At 37.1% G+C, this 15,217-nt stretch overlaps 1 protein-coding gene across 1 annotated transcript in view; it reads right to left on the bottom strand.

The window, feature by feature from the left end:
- Positions 1-15,217, bottom strand: part of ARHGAP15 (Rho GTPase activating protein 15) — a 575,548-nt gene that overhangs the window by 182,447 nt on the left and 377,884 nt on the right. Inside the window, exon 11 of the mRNA XM_081142712.1 lies at positions 2,210-2,287. Coding sequence (XP_080998838.1) covers positions 2,210-2,287 — 78 coding nt within the window. The remainder of the gene's footprint in view (positions 1-2,209; positions 2,288-15,217) is intronic.

The raw sequence follows: 15,217 nt of genomic DNA on the forward strand, positions 1-15,217 counted from the left end.
GATTCTCTCCAAAAGATGACCTTATATCTGCAGGTCTTGTAATAAATGGAATTTGAGAAGTTACATGAACGTGTACTACAGTAAATTCAACCACCAAGTGAAGCAGGAACGCAGGAAGGAATTATTTATAATCTGGGCCTTGAAGAATAAAGGAGAAATTGGCCAGGCTTCCTAGTGCATGTGGGCTGGGAAAGAAAACATGAGGATACTGAAAGTAGAGGGAAGAGAGTATGTAAAGACATTAAATAATACAACAGCTTGTAAATACGGGAGTACAGTTGGAAATGTGTTGTGAAGGACAGTCAGAGGATCTGAAGCTAGTGAGAAGAAGGTGGGAAGCCAGAGTGTGAAGGCTGCAAATTGTCCTGAAGGCAGAGACACCATTGACTGTTTTGAGGTGAAAGGAAAGCTTACATGCATCAAACAACTACCATGATTCTGTTATGTTACTAAGGAAATGCCACATGTTTTCTCACCTAACTCTCACAAATGTTTCCAAGGCACTGCCTCCCCCCCCCATCTTTATTGATAAGAAAAGCACAGAGAGGTTAAACAAAATGCCAAGGACACATGTCTGATTTTAAACCTATGAGCTACCTATAACACCACATTACAATGTTTTGGTGTCCTTGCTTTTCTTTAATGTTTTCTAATATTTCCTTTTGATTCATAGTCTCTTTAATAAATATTTTATTGTACTTATACCATAAAACAATTAAATACATTTCAATATATTTTTAAAAGTTTTCTTGTATTTGCAATACTTTTTCTATGTATAACTATATATATTTGTTCTAAAAACTATTATTGTATAATCTGCTTTTTCAATCATAGTCTTTTAAAGAGCTCTTTTAAGTTTATAGAAAAACTGAACGGAAAATATAGAGTTCCCATATACCCCTTGTATTCTTTCCCTTCCCCCCCACCATGCCCAATTTTCCTTATTATTAATGTCTTGCATTAGCGTGGTGCATTTGTTACAACTGATGAGCCAATATTGATACTTTACTATTAACTGAAGTCCACAGTTTACATAAAGTTTCACTCTTTATGTTGGGCATTATATAAATCTTAACCAACATAATGTCATGTATTCACCATTCCAATATCAAAACAGAATAGTTTCATGGCCCTAAACATCCCCTGTGCTCACCGATTCACCGCCACCCCAATCTTCTGCTGCCACTGAACTTTTACTGTGCATAATTTTGCTTTTTCCAGATTGTCATACAGTTGGGATAATTTAGTATGTAGCCTTCTCAGACTAGTTTCTTTCACTTAGCAATATGCATTTTAGGTTCTTCCAAATCTTTTTGTGGCTTGATAGCTCATTTCTCTTTATCACTGAATAATATTCCATTACATGTATGTGCCACGGTTTGTTTGTTCACGTATTGAAGGTCACCTTAGTTGCTTTCAAGTTTTACCAATTATAAATAGAGCTGCTGCAAAAATTTGTGTGCAAGTTTTTGCATGGACATACGTTTTGAACTCATTTGGGTAAATACCAAGGAGTGCAAGTGCTGTGTATTATGGTAAGAATATCCATACCACATGCAAACATAATAAAATATGTTTATTTTCACAAGAACTGCCAAACTATCTTTCAAGTGGCTGTACCATTTTGTATTTCCCCAGCAGTGAATGTAAGTGCCGATTGCTCCACATACTTGCCAGCATTTGCAGTTGTCAGTGTTTCAGATTTTAGATATTCTAATAGCTGTGTAGCGGTATCACATTATTGCTTTAATTTGTAATTCTTTAAGGATATATACATTTCCTAATTTTTAACCCTTTCATTTTTCAAGTACATATTTTTCTAACAGCTGTGATTTTGACTCTTGGATTTTCTATCACTCATTTATTTATCAACATATACTAAGTGTCTGTTCCATGCCAACAACGCTTTTATAAGTTAGGTTATTCTTTTTCTTTTACTCTTATCATTCTCTTCTCCAGTTGTAGCTTGTGAGATCTCCCTCATTATTTATTTCATGGACACTATTAGTTGGTCCCTCTCTCTGTTCTTTTTATCTTCACGTAAACTATATTTTACTTCTCTGGTGATAATTGTTTACTTTCTTTAACCGTCTCTTACTCCCTCCAAAACTTTTCCCATTATACATTCACCAGGCCCACCGCAGAGAAGCTGAAATACTGGTAGACACAAAACTACCAAAAGCACGTCTGAAGTGAAGAAATCACTTACCTTGGTTGACGATAAATCTTAGTTTCTGTATTGTTGCCAGATTGCCACTAACTCGATAGATTCCATCAACATCTAAACCTGGAAATAAAAAAGCATGTTTTATACTTGCTGATATGAAAACTGAGATGGCAAAAGGGAAAAAAAATTAAATTAATAAATATGGGAAGGAAGACAGTAGTAAATCAAATACTTCTTCCTCACAGACAAAACACATTTCTATGTCCTAAACCAAGCAATCTTCAGTAGTTTAATCCCAAAAGACTAATCGTGAAGTTCAGTGTCAGTTAATGATCAACAAACTTGAGTCTAGTTGAAGCATAAAAGAGCAGTAGGTAGCAAGGGATTTCGCAGCCGAGTGCAGGTTCATTCCCAAGGAAAATATAGGCATTGGCATAAAACTGGGGGAGAGGAGTGGCAGGGAAGAAGAACCTTCATGTATTATTGCCCCTTGTTGGAAAAATAGAATAATCCAAGGCATCTGTGAAGCCTCCCTCCCTCCCTCCCTCCCTCCCTCCCTCCCTCCCTCCCTCCCTCCCTCCCTCCCTCCCTCCTTCCCTCCCTCCCTCCCTCTTTTCCGTCCATCCCTCCTCCCTCTTTTCCTCTCCTTGTCTCCTTTTTCCTCTTATCATTCTCTCTTCCCTCCCCCCAGTTCCTATCCTAGCCTATCCTGTCCTGTCCCGTGCTGTCCTATTCTCATTTTCCAGGGTCACTATAGCATAGCATGTATTGGTCTGATTATTTCAAACTGCAGTATAAATTTCTATCCCAGATGTAAATCAGTTTGATGATGTTCAGTGTGTTACAGGTAATGGGGTGCTCCGTTATGGGAGGAACAAATAAAAATGAATCCTTGACAAAATGGTGAAATTAGTTTCAGATTATTTAAAAAATGGCCATCTATAATTCAAAATAACTTATGCTGGCAGTAGCTTTGCATGATCACCCACGTGTTTTCCACACATTTATTATAGCATCTATTAGTTACCTCCAATACCAAGTTATCAAAAAGATGATGGAACAGGAAAACGACAAGAAACACATTCCAACACTATCATTGTCCCTAAAAATGTTGATAATATAATTTTAATGTCAAGAGTATATACTCCCTGATGTGTCTGTGGCCTTAGAGGGCCTGGGTGAGCTTGCCAGCCAGTGTGCAGACACAAGCTCAGCAGTTCCTCTGCGGTGGGACAGCACCATGGTCGGACATGGAAATTCACCACCATAAGGATTAAATACATTGGTAGAAGTTATTGTTGCAATATAACAGAACAAAGGCTTTGTAAAGCTCTTTGCTGACATGAAATGAGCTTCTATATTGCTTCAACATCTTCGTTTTTACATAATTTATTGTAGGAAATATCTGTGATTGTGCAAAATATTTCATCAGTGGGTTAGGGTAGAATCACAGAACATGTAACACTGGTGTTAATGGCATAATTCAAAACAATCATTCAGTATTTTATTTATTATTTTTTTAAATTTTTAGTCACTCATTCTTTTTATAAGGCTTTCTTATCTTTCTAGAGCAGGTTTAGGTTTATAGTAAGATCGACAGGGAGGTGCGGAGATTGCCCATATTTCCTCTGCCCCCACACAAGTACGGCCTCTCCCATTATCAACATTCCCCACCGAGTAGCAATTTACTACAGCTGGTGAAGCCACACTGATGCATCCTAACCATTCCAAGTCCATTGTTTACATTATGAGTCACTCTTGCTGTACATTCTATGGTTTTGAAGAAATGCCCAATGACATCTAGGAAGTATTTTCACTGCCCCACCTATTCATCCTCACAATGGTTTTTAATTTTCCATGTAATAAACTGTAGAGTGACGGGATAACGTCATTAAAGTGGAATAGCTATTAGCAAGTGTGTTAATTGGTGTGAGTTTTGTAGTTCTAGAATAACCTAATAACAAATGACAGAGTCTCTGTCCTTTCCTGAGGACTAGGAATATGTGAGGAATTGGAATAAGATTGGACACCTATCAGTGTGTAGTGGAAGTGTCTAAGACGTATACACTAAGAAAAATCAAATACATTCTTTTTTCCTGATGCACAAAATGGCTCATTAATCAAAGCTACTCCAGTTGGTTTGCTTTTAAGTTCACTGTACATTTGACAACCAAAATGTGACAATTTTCCTAATTACAAATTTTCTAATATCTGATGCCTAGTTTTGGTATAGAACCCTGTTGGTCTTCAATTTATGCACATATACCCATAACTTTATAATTTATCAACCATTTCTTTCTTCCTTTGTCATTAGATAGCATCTGGTACTTAGTTTTAAACATACATTTTAAATAATGTAATAATTTTTAAAATATTAAAATTTAGCATTATAGTAAGTGTGTCCCTTTCAAAGTTTTCCCTATTGGGAGTAGGCTTAATTTTTCTGAACATGTAGCCGGTAAGAAAAATATTTTGGAATTTTCTAAAATCACCTTTAGAAGCTCCATGTTGTCTATAGGCAAATGTTCATGAAGGCAAGTTCAGGGACTTTGGTAATAGTTTTGGATTTGGAAGTGGTCAAAGGCCATTCAGAACCACAAATGGCGAATCCTGTCATCGTGTTTGCCAATGGAAAGAACAAAGTTTGGCCGAATAAAAGTGGTCCTGATTTTTTCCATAAATTATTAGTTGTCCTGAAGGAATTTGAGAAACAGAATATTTTAGAAAACGAAAACACCGATGAAATATGTAGCTCTACCTTCTCCAAATAAGAAATCTTAATGTGTTTTTAAAAAAGAGTCAAATTAGCCTTATTTTAAAATAACGATTAAAGATGAAATGTCAACATCTATTACGATAAATATGAGAAAATTTACTCTATATATTTTTACCATTAATTTTTGTTTTCCTGATTAGTTGGACCCTTGCCAGAGGTTAATAGTAAATGAAATTACTTGAATTCCAATACATTCTTATTGTAAATAAAGACTCCTATTAAACCTCACTTTAACACGCACCTCTCTTTACGTGAGGTATAAAATTAAGTGCATTTCTGTTTTGAAGCTAGGATTCTTCCTTTTCTAATATTATTGTATATGTTATTGAAATACATATGTTGTCTAGAGTTATAAACTGAATTTCAATTACTGAAATTCTCCGGTATCCAAAACCTTTCTTTTTCTCTTATATAAATTTAAAATTACAACCTAAGAAGTGCCCCCTTGGTCTTTCATAAATTTCAGTGGAAGTTTTTTAAGTTCAGTAATCAAAAACATTTGAAAGAGCAGCATGGGTTAGATATATTATGTATGAGCAATTGAAAAGCACTATACTGTTTAAACAAAGCAGCCTCATCCTAAATTAATAACCCAATTTTCTTTTGGGATAAAAGGAGGGAGGATTGGGAATGACGACAGGGAGGGTAACTCAGACCAGCGCCACCACTGTGGTTGAAGAACTAAGTCGAAGCAGAGAAACTGCTTTGTGGCTTTAACATAAAAACCAGAAAGTAAAAGGGAATAAAGCAAAACGTATTGGATGCAATTTGAACCTAACTTGACACAACTTCCAAGCCCTTCAGATGCAGAGATATCAATACTATTTATCTCGTGAGGAATAACAATCTCTGACATTAGGGGCTCCTGCTTTAAATGGCCCATGCTCCCCGGCTATCATACTTTTTAAATTACATAAATAGAGTGAAAATGACAAAGTACATATGAAAAAGGAGTGTATTACATTTTGCAAAATAATCTGGAACATATCAGTGAATTTTAGCAGTTATAAATTATATAGGGACAGTCTTCAAGTTGATTAGCTTTCCCCTGAATGGCTCACCGAAATTCGGCAAACCCAAAGCCCTGGGAATATTACCCAAATTGCAGTGATTCACGTGCCATCCTTTCTTTGCTCCAAGAACTTTAAGAGTTATGCCAAACCAAACCAATGTAAATTGGTGGGTTTGGACATCCTTTCCATGACCGCGTTATCCTTGCTGGATTGGAAACTACTTATTTTGGAAATATAATTAGACCTCTTACGATTTTTAAATGAGCAACGTCTTCAAGGTATCCGTGTTGTACTTTGGTGACATTTGGAGAAAAATTAGTCTGAGAGGTACTTCTTTCAAGAAAATACCATGACTGTGAAGGCTGACAGGAATTTTGCCTGTTATGCTAAAAATACTTTGGGAACACGATGAAACTAAGTCATTTTACATTAAAAAAAAAATCACACTAGCATTAACGGCAGCGGTGAGAACTCTCTGGAGAAATCCACATTCACCAAAATGTGGATTTTGTCCATCATGAGCCAAGCTCTGAAGTTTCAGAACAGTGTTCACCACGGACAGGAATGAACAGGTACTGCCGTAGGGATTTGCAATAGCCTTTCCTCCCTTTTCCTCCCGAAGAAGCGCCGACCAGAGCAGACACACCGTTAGGAGTTATTAGACCAAACGGTGGTCTAAGCCCAACGGAAAGAATGCAGCTGCCATGAGTAATTCCCACCATAAACTGAAGACACTTTCCAAAAAGAAATCTAAGAGGCCGGCACTGTTTCCAGAGCTGCCTGGCTTTCTCTGCCAAAATATGGGCAGCTTTTAACAAGGCAGAGGGGCCTGTTCGAAACAGCTGCAAGCTGCGGCCTAGGTAGCATTCTCGGTAGCTCGCATGTGGGGATACGTCGCGAAGCTGTGGGGTTCGAGCCATGTTGAGAGGTGCGCCCCCCAAACCTGCTTGTTTTTCTGGAACACAAGAAAAAAATGCGCCTGAACCTCTGGAGTCTGCACTGCGGGCTGGGAAGTGGGCGCAAGCAGCCCCTCTCCTGAGATTTATGGCGCTTCCCAATTCCCAGGAGGCCGGAGCTGGCACAAGAACAGCCATTCTCGCAACCCTGCGGTCTCCTTTCCCTCTGGCAAGAGCTGGCGAGCACAGGACACCCAAACTGCCCCAAGGCCCGCTGCACATTTCTTTCTCAGTCTTTCTGAAGGTCCTGTCTGGGTTCAGAGCTCAGTAGGGGGGGAGGTTTGGTGCCACTCTGAATGGCACAAATTTCCTACCCTAAATTAGTGTTTCCAGTCTTTTATTGCTAAATTAACTGTTCACACATTTTAAATTCAGTGACTGAGAGTCCAGGATATAATTTGAATCCCTTGTTAAATTTCATTTCTGCTCTGTCGCAGTGGCTGGTATTTATGCTGTATCGATTGCTGACTTTACTTAACTATTACTAATTTCTTGTGAGATGCCTGTTCTTTAAGAATGATTATCTTTGGAAATACCTGGCACAACTCTGATTTTCAAACAAGAATAATTTTATTCTATATAAAACCTGTGACTTTATAATAACTATTTTAAGTAGGTGTTTTTTGTATTTTTTTTTTTACCACAAAGGCAATGTACTTCCTTGGTAACAATGAAAATTAAACAACACAGAAAACTAAGTGCCTACTCTTTTCCTGCTGTTCAAAGATAGTCATTGCTCACAGTTCTATTTTAGTTCCCTTTTTGTTACTGATTTTATGTTAATGTCCATTTTCTGTTTATTAATTTATTAACTTTGAATGGTATTTATTGACTCCCTGTCAGAAAAGATAGAGTTTAGTGGCAGTGACCACCAGTTATCCATATACCTACTTTCTTTTTGTTATTATTAGTTACATTTGTCTATTTCTAATTTTTTATATATCAAATTACCTCTTGCTATTAAAAAGTAAGGAACGTGGTACATTTACTCTTCCTTCCCCTCCTCCTCTTCGTCATCACTTCCAATTTTATTCTTTGTGTTATTGTGGCTTATAGTCTCAAATTTAGAATATTTTATTCTTTAAAAATATTTTGCAACTTATCTATGGGTTAATATTAATCACTTTTTTTTTTTTTAAAGGAGCGTGACTAAGTTCAACAGTAAAATTTTGTTTCACAAAGGAGATCCCCCAAAAGTCAAGGTCTAGGGTGTCCTTTGCCCTTTCTACGTTCTTATATTTTCAAATTAAGTGCTGCCCAATAGAACTTTCTGTGATGATGAATATGTTCTATATATTAATTATCCAATCCAGTAGTCACTGGCCACATATGGCTGGCTGCTGAGCGCTTGAAATGTGGTTAATGGAACTGAGCAACTAAATTTTTCTTTTATTTAATTTTAAATAACAACCACATGTGGCTTATGACTACCATATTGGACAGCGAGTCTCTAGGTCAGAGTCAACCACTGTTCTTGTATTCCACTGTCATTCTTTCTTGAATTTATTTTTAAGTGTTCTTTTCTCATAAAAGTATGTAATTAGTAAGTATTCCTCACTTCTTCCACTTCAATGACTGCTTTCTGTTGCTTTGTAATTAATTACCGATTTGAATATTTATTTGAGTTTCAGAATCTCTAATTTTGAAAAATAATGTTCCATTATCTTCTAGCCCTGCTGCTGTTATGTCTGATATCAAATTGATTCTTGATGGTTTGCAGGTAAATTGCTTTGCCGTTCAGGAATCAAACAAGAAAAAGAGTTTTCTCTTTAAACTCGCAGAAGTAACATTTCACTCAGATAGACGCACACCTAGGCTCCTTCAAGCAGAAAGCATTTTCTCACCCTTCCCTCGATTGTCTCCCTTCTCTACATCTAGAACTTCTTTAGGACGAACACTGTTCAAATGTCAGATTACACAAAGGGCTGAAAAGCCAAATTAATTAGAATAAATCATAGTCGTGAGTATTTCTGCCTTTGAGCACCTCTCTCTTCCCTCCCGCCCCTCGCCAGCTTCAGCCCTAAATGGCCAGACAGGCCGAGAGGCTCTTGTAGGACGAATGGGTGGCGAGCGGGAAGCAGGCCAGAGGTGCGGTTCCTCACTTACCCAAGTTAGGGGGACTTTATCTGGGGCCCGGGACACTAACCAGCTCGCTCCTGGGCAAAGCCGCCTTACCAGCGTCTGCTGGAGGGGACCCGGGAGCCCTCGCTCTCCCCACCTTCCTTCCCAAACGCCGGCAGCCTCTCCTCCCTGCGGAGCTTGTGCTCGGGCCCAAGCTGCTGCTGCAGGTGCTTCCTGGGTGCAGAATAAATGGGGGGGCCCAGCGCTCCCAGATGTTAGAGCCAACATTTAGTAAATTACTTTCCTTTATCATCCTCTTGCCAATGTCTGCTCTTTTTATTTGTTAACTCCAATTTTCGATATTCTCTAGGACATCCCCGGAAAGAACTGTGCCTAATTATGGTGTCTGGGAAGGGTGTTTCTTCGGCTTTAATTTCTCCACTTGTTTGATCCCATCTGCTTTCTGTCTTCCTGGAATTTCTATTTCTGGTTTGCTGATGGCACCTTTTCTGTTTTCAGCACCATTATTATATATTTTTTTCAGCACATCTTTTCTATTATTTTACTGGGATTTTTTTTTTTTTTTTGAGGGAGGAGAGTCAGACATGTTTTCTTAGTCTGTCTACTTAAATGGGGGCCTGCATTGTTTTTCATTAAGATAGACTTTTAACGCTAAAAACAAAAAGTTTCATTAGCTTGGGATGATACTGCTATATAATAATTTTATTTATTGGCACCTGGGACATAAATGATCTGTGACTGAATTATGAGCATTTAAAATGCTAATTATATGTCCCCAGTTCTAATGGTGGGGCGAAATGTTAATCGGGGTTTAGGATCAGAGTACCCCTCATTGTCACACGCCTGTCCTCTGTGTTTACAGAAGCTCCTGTTGTAATTTGTGCTTCTCTGATGTTCCCTTTATTACTGAGATCGATATGCTTTCCTCTTCCATTCGTTTCACTAGCCCTTTCTTTACTGTTTTCATCTCAGTTTCATAGTTTGTCCTACCATCCCTGTAGCTCTGCTATAAATTCTGGCTTCATACAGACAATTGTGGCAACACATTTTTCTTTTTAAAATGGTATCAAAATACTTATCTTCAATATCCCTTCACTATTTCATTTGTTTGTTTGATTTGGGTAGCAGTCCATTTTCAATTACTCATTCATGAATTAACTGTTTCTCATCCACCAGATACCTTATAGTAGATTCACCCAGAAAAGAAAAATTTTATCGTCGTAAGATCAGGAAGTGACAAGTATTTGTTGCTAAAATTTTTCTTAACAGCGTTAGACTGAAAAGAGGTCACTAAAAGAAGAGTGATTATTTTGTTGTTATTTTTGAGAAAACTGTTTAGAATCTCTGATGCTAATAAATAAACCATTATTTTAAATTGTTCACATAGTCAGTGTTTTAGATAGGGGCAAATTCCAGCTTTAAATAAATATCCTAAAATCGAAAGAGCAGAAAGTAAAGAAAATGATATATGGGACTAAGGGTAGAATGGTATCAAACACTCGCCCTGGCCCGGTGGCCCTGTTAGCTGGACCATCATCCCGTCCCGTACACCAAAAGGTTGTGGGTTCGGTTCCCTGTCAGGGCACATACCTAGGTTTTGGGTTCCATCTCTGGTTTGGGCAATGGGTCAATCTTTCTCTCTCTCTCTCTCTCTCTCTCTCTCTCTCTCTCTCTAAGACTGATAAAAAAATATCCTCAGGCGAGGATTAAAATATATATAGTATCTAACACAGAGAATCTTGAATCAGAAAGAGGGATGTTGGTTTTTCTTCAAAGACTTTTCACTGAACATTTGGGTGGTTAAGATCATTATCAAACCCCCTCTCCCAATTGGTGTAAGCTGTTATACTCAGAATAAAGTTGATAAAAGTCCTCACCAAAAATATCATCTATCTACCTACCTACCTACTTATCATCTATTATCTATCTATCTATCTATCTATCATCTATCTATCTATCTATCTATCTATCTATCTATCTATCTATCTATCTATCTATCATCATCTATCTATCTATCATCTATCTATCTATCTATCTATCTATCTATCTATCTATCTATCTATCATCTATCTATCTATCATCTATCTATCATCTATCTATCTATCATCTATCTATCATCTATCTATCATCTATCTATATCTATCTATCTATCATCTATCTATCTATCTATATCTATCTATCTATCTATCTATCTATCTATCTATCTATCTATCTATCTATCTATTTATCATCTATCTATCATCTACCTATCATCTATCTATCATCTATCATCTGTCTATCTATCATCCATCCATCCATCCATCCATCCATCCATCCATCCATCCATCCATCCATCATCTACCTATCTATCTCATATTTTCTGTTCTGCTGAGTCCTGACCTTTCAACTAGCCTTGTCTTTTTGGGCACCTGAGGGGCAAAAGGACTACACATCTTGAGTGTTAAGAATATTACTGGTTACATCCCTTAGTGATGCCTTGAAAAGATCCATGACAATAGTAATTGGGGGCTGTGTATGGGGGGAGGACTGGCTATCGTGCTTTTAAATATTATTAAATATTCTTGTATAGAGTTACATTGTTGAAGACATTTTAGAAAACCATTTATTGCATTAGTTTCCCACATCTCCAATTCTTTCTAAGTAGGATATTGGACACTTTCATAAACAGAGGCACATCACACTGAATTCTTCAAATGTTACCAGGAGCACAAAAGCCATCTGTCCTCAACGTGCATAGTCATTCCTCATTGTTGAAATTTTCCCTTATATTTATACTTGGTTCTTGCCATACTATTTCACACATTTTCTCATAATTAGAGATACATATCCATACCATTAGAGTCCAGAAACATAGAGAGTAGCATATAAAAAGTCCTGTGAAAACTCACATCATTTCTGAGGGCTAGACCCTAATTTCCATTTGCTGTGATTCTTTTATGTCTCAGGCTTATTTTCACATATAACTTCCATACACTTAATTCTACTTATATGCCATTCAGGCATATTACTGGGCCAACTGCCTTTAAAGACATGCCTTTTAACTTATGGATTACTAAATGACAGGCAACTAAGGGAAAAGAGAAAAACAAGTTCCAACGTGGTGCATGCAATATCGATGGAAGCCACTGTATGCACTGCTGGATGACTGGCTGAAATGACACGAGGCTCCAAGGGTGCTACCCCGTGTGCAATTCCTCATTTCTTATACATTAATTCTTATATATCTGCCTAAACTCAACTAGGACTTTGAGGCTTAACAGTAGAAAGTCTGCAGGATGGTAGACAAATATGATTCATAGACTTGTACCAGGCTTAGGAAATATCTCACAGTAAAAAGCATCTCAGAAAGACCTTGAGCTTGCCTGTGAAATTTCACTAGGTCACCTAATACCCTTGATTTGATAAGACTAACGATAATCGACTGAAATGATTTCTGGAACGTGGGAACCGAAGTATCTGGAAATAGTCTTTGATAAATTCTCTTACATGTTTCTCCTTTTTAAAAATCTTAGTCTTGAAGACAAATATTGGCCAATGTTGTGATTATCATTAAGTGAGAGTTCCTGTCTTCAAGGGAAAACCTTCATGTGTCTGGAAGATATTGAAGTTGGAGGTTGTATTTGGTTCATCTCATATCACTGTCTGAGATTCTTTTATGTATGAGTTTCATTGTTATGTTATGCTGTGATTATGCTGATGTAAATAAATCATTCTTTTGGTCGTGTGACTTGCTCAGATTGTTTCTTTAAAATAAATATGAGTAATAAGAATAAATAGTGGAATTTCTGAGCCATTGTCATCTGGTAGTTTGTGAGCAAACATGCCAGCACAACTTGAAGATGCCATTTGTAAGGAAAGCTTGGAGCCTGGGAAGGAGCAATCTGTGGTTTATGACCAGGTACATTTTTTTTCTTTTTAAAATTTTAGCAACAAACTCTTTAATAAGTTAAAGACAGGAAACAAGAGGCTTGCATACACAACAAGAAGAAAACCCTGAAAAATGGCTCCTTGTGTGATGAAGTCATAACAGTTACATAAAGTCGAGCCTGTGATCCCACCATACATGAAATAGGCATTGATTTAAAATTCATTATATTTGCTCTCATTCTTTCCAATCCCTCCACACCTATTTAAAAAAATATCTAAACAAAGTGACCTCATTGTTTTCCATCGGACTTTTTTTTAAACATTGGCTGGGATGATTGAGATTCAGGAATGTGGGAAAATGGATTCCCAAACCACGTACCTCCCCTTCCATTCTGAACTGTAATTTTTGGCTTGGCTTGAAGCACAGTCATCGCATTTCAGCCTGAATCTCTCTGTAAAGTGATCTTTCTTAAACATTTCTCTCACTCATCAAGGGATCAGAAACAAAGCTATTCTAGCCTTTCAGCAAAACACTTACAAGCAGCTTTTACAGAGACGTTGCAAGAGCTAAATTTCCTCTAAAACTGTTTGAAAAGCGAACATTTTCACTGCCTCGCTGTCCTTTTTGTGAATCTTGTCATCTGTATGCCATGAGCTCCAGCAGCTATTTTAATCTGTTTTTGTTTGCAATCCATTTGGTGTCCACCCAAGGAAATGCAGGTGATTCTAATTAACTTACTGCTGAAGATGTAGGAAAAAAATATCACAATCGTGTTGTAGAGAATTACACACTTAAAAACGCTCTTCTGCTATTTATGACATATTATTAATGAACATGATTATATGAATATATTTACCAACTAATTCATTGCTGTTCACTTTTTTAAATCAGTGAGGCTTACGGCCCAGGAGAAAGCCACACACACACACAAATATACAGACACAATACAGACCCCAAGAATGCTTGCCAACTTTTATTTAACAAGAGTAGCAACTTAAAAATAACATTATTTTTACTTTGTGCAACATAGTTTAATATCTGAAATAACCCTGTTCCAATAAAAACCTATTGAAATACTCTCAGGCCTAACTCTGCCCTGAAGGTAAAAGTGATTAATTGAAAGATTTTGGCAGATCTCTGCTCACCACCAGGGCAGTTTAATTTAGAACACATTCAACCATTTCTCAGTGTCTCTGTGTTGGTGGAGCATAACTTTTGATCTTCTCTGGGGAGGTGCCTCTAATTCAGACCCTTGGGCTAGACACTTCCTGGAGGGGTTGATGGCTTGCTCTGCTAAGCATTCAGGTGAGAAAGAACACTTTCTGACTGCTGCTTCCAAAGTGGGTTAGGTAAACTGAATTCCAGACACAAAAGCAAAATAGTCTACAAAGCTGCTTGAGCATATTAACCATAAGCAAAGTCCTATTTAGATCTTTGCAAGTTCTTGATGCCCTCCCAAACTACTGAGAGATTCTGCTGTCTTCAGGCTCTTTCTAGTCAAAGAAGATGATGCTCCTGACCATGAGAGCAAATGAGACCAAAAAGACTGAGTTTCCTTTTCCAGGGAACATAAAGAAGATTGTTTCCTTTCTGAGAACATAGGAGAGACTATCATGTGGAGATTAATACTTCTGCTAAACAGAAAGATCAGACTATTGCATAATCCCTTAGGCTGCGGTTAAATGGAAGGACAGAAAAGTTCTGGATGGAAATACTTTGAGTTGGTGAACTCCAACTCTCTATGCAAGTGAACACATGTTGATTAAGCACTTACTATGTAGCAAAAGTGTGCTAGGCATTGGGGACACATACAGCAAGGAACAAAGAAGGCACAGTCCAGATATCATAGAGCTATAGCACCAGCATGGTTTCCAGGCACTGTAAGTGAATCCTACACTCAAATTCATGTACTAATGGCAATGGCACCTGCGTTTTTAAATATTTTCTCATACATAACATATCTGAGCAATACACTCAGGTTCATATATATGCTTCGAAGCCAAATACAGAAGTAAACATCATTATGCTATATATTCAATTTCACATTATATTCTACACAGTTAAGCAGTATATGCTATCGATATATATATAATATATATATATATAATATGTAATATAATACATTTCATTGTTAACAGTGATTATCTATATATAGAGGGATTATAAAATATGATTCCACTTTTATTTATTATTTCATTAATTTCCCAACTATTTTACAATATGTGTACGCATGTTTACATGTGTATATATACACATATATTACTCTTGAGAATAAATGACAATAATAATATTTATTTTACTACCAAATATTATGCCAAATATTGTATTTTTAAATTTTGACATGGTTTTATGTTT

The sequence above is a fragment of the Miniopterus schreibersii genome, assembly GCF_964146895.1.
Source record: "Miniopterus schreibersii genome assembly, chromosome: 7".
NCBI classification, from domain to species: Eukaryota; Metazoa; Chordata; class Mammalia; order Chiroptera; family Miniopteridae; genus Miniopterus; species Miniopterus schreibersii.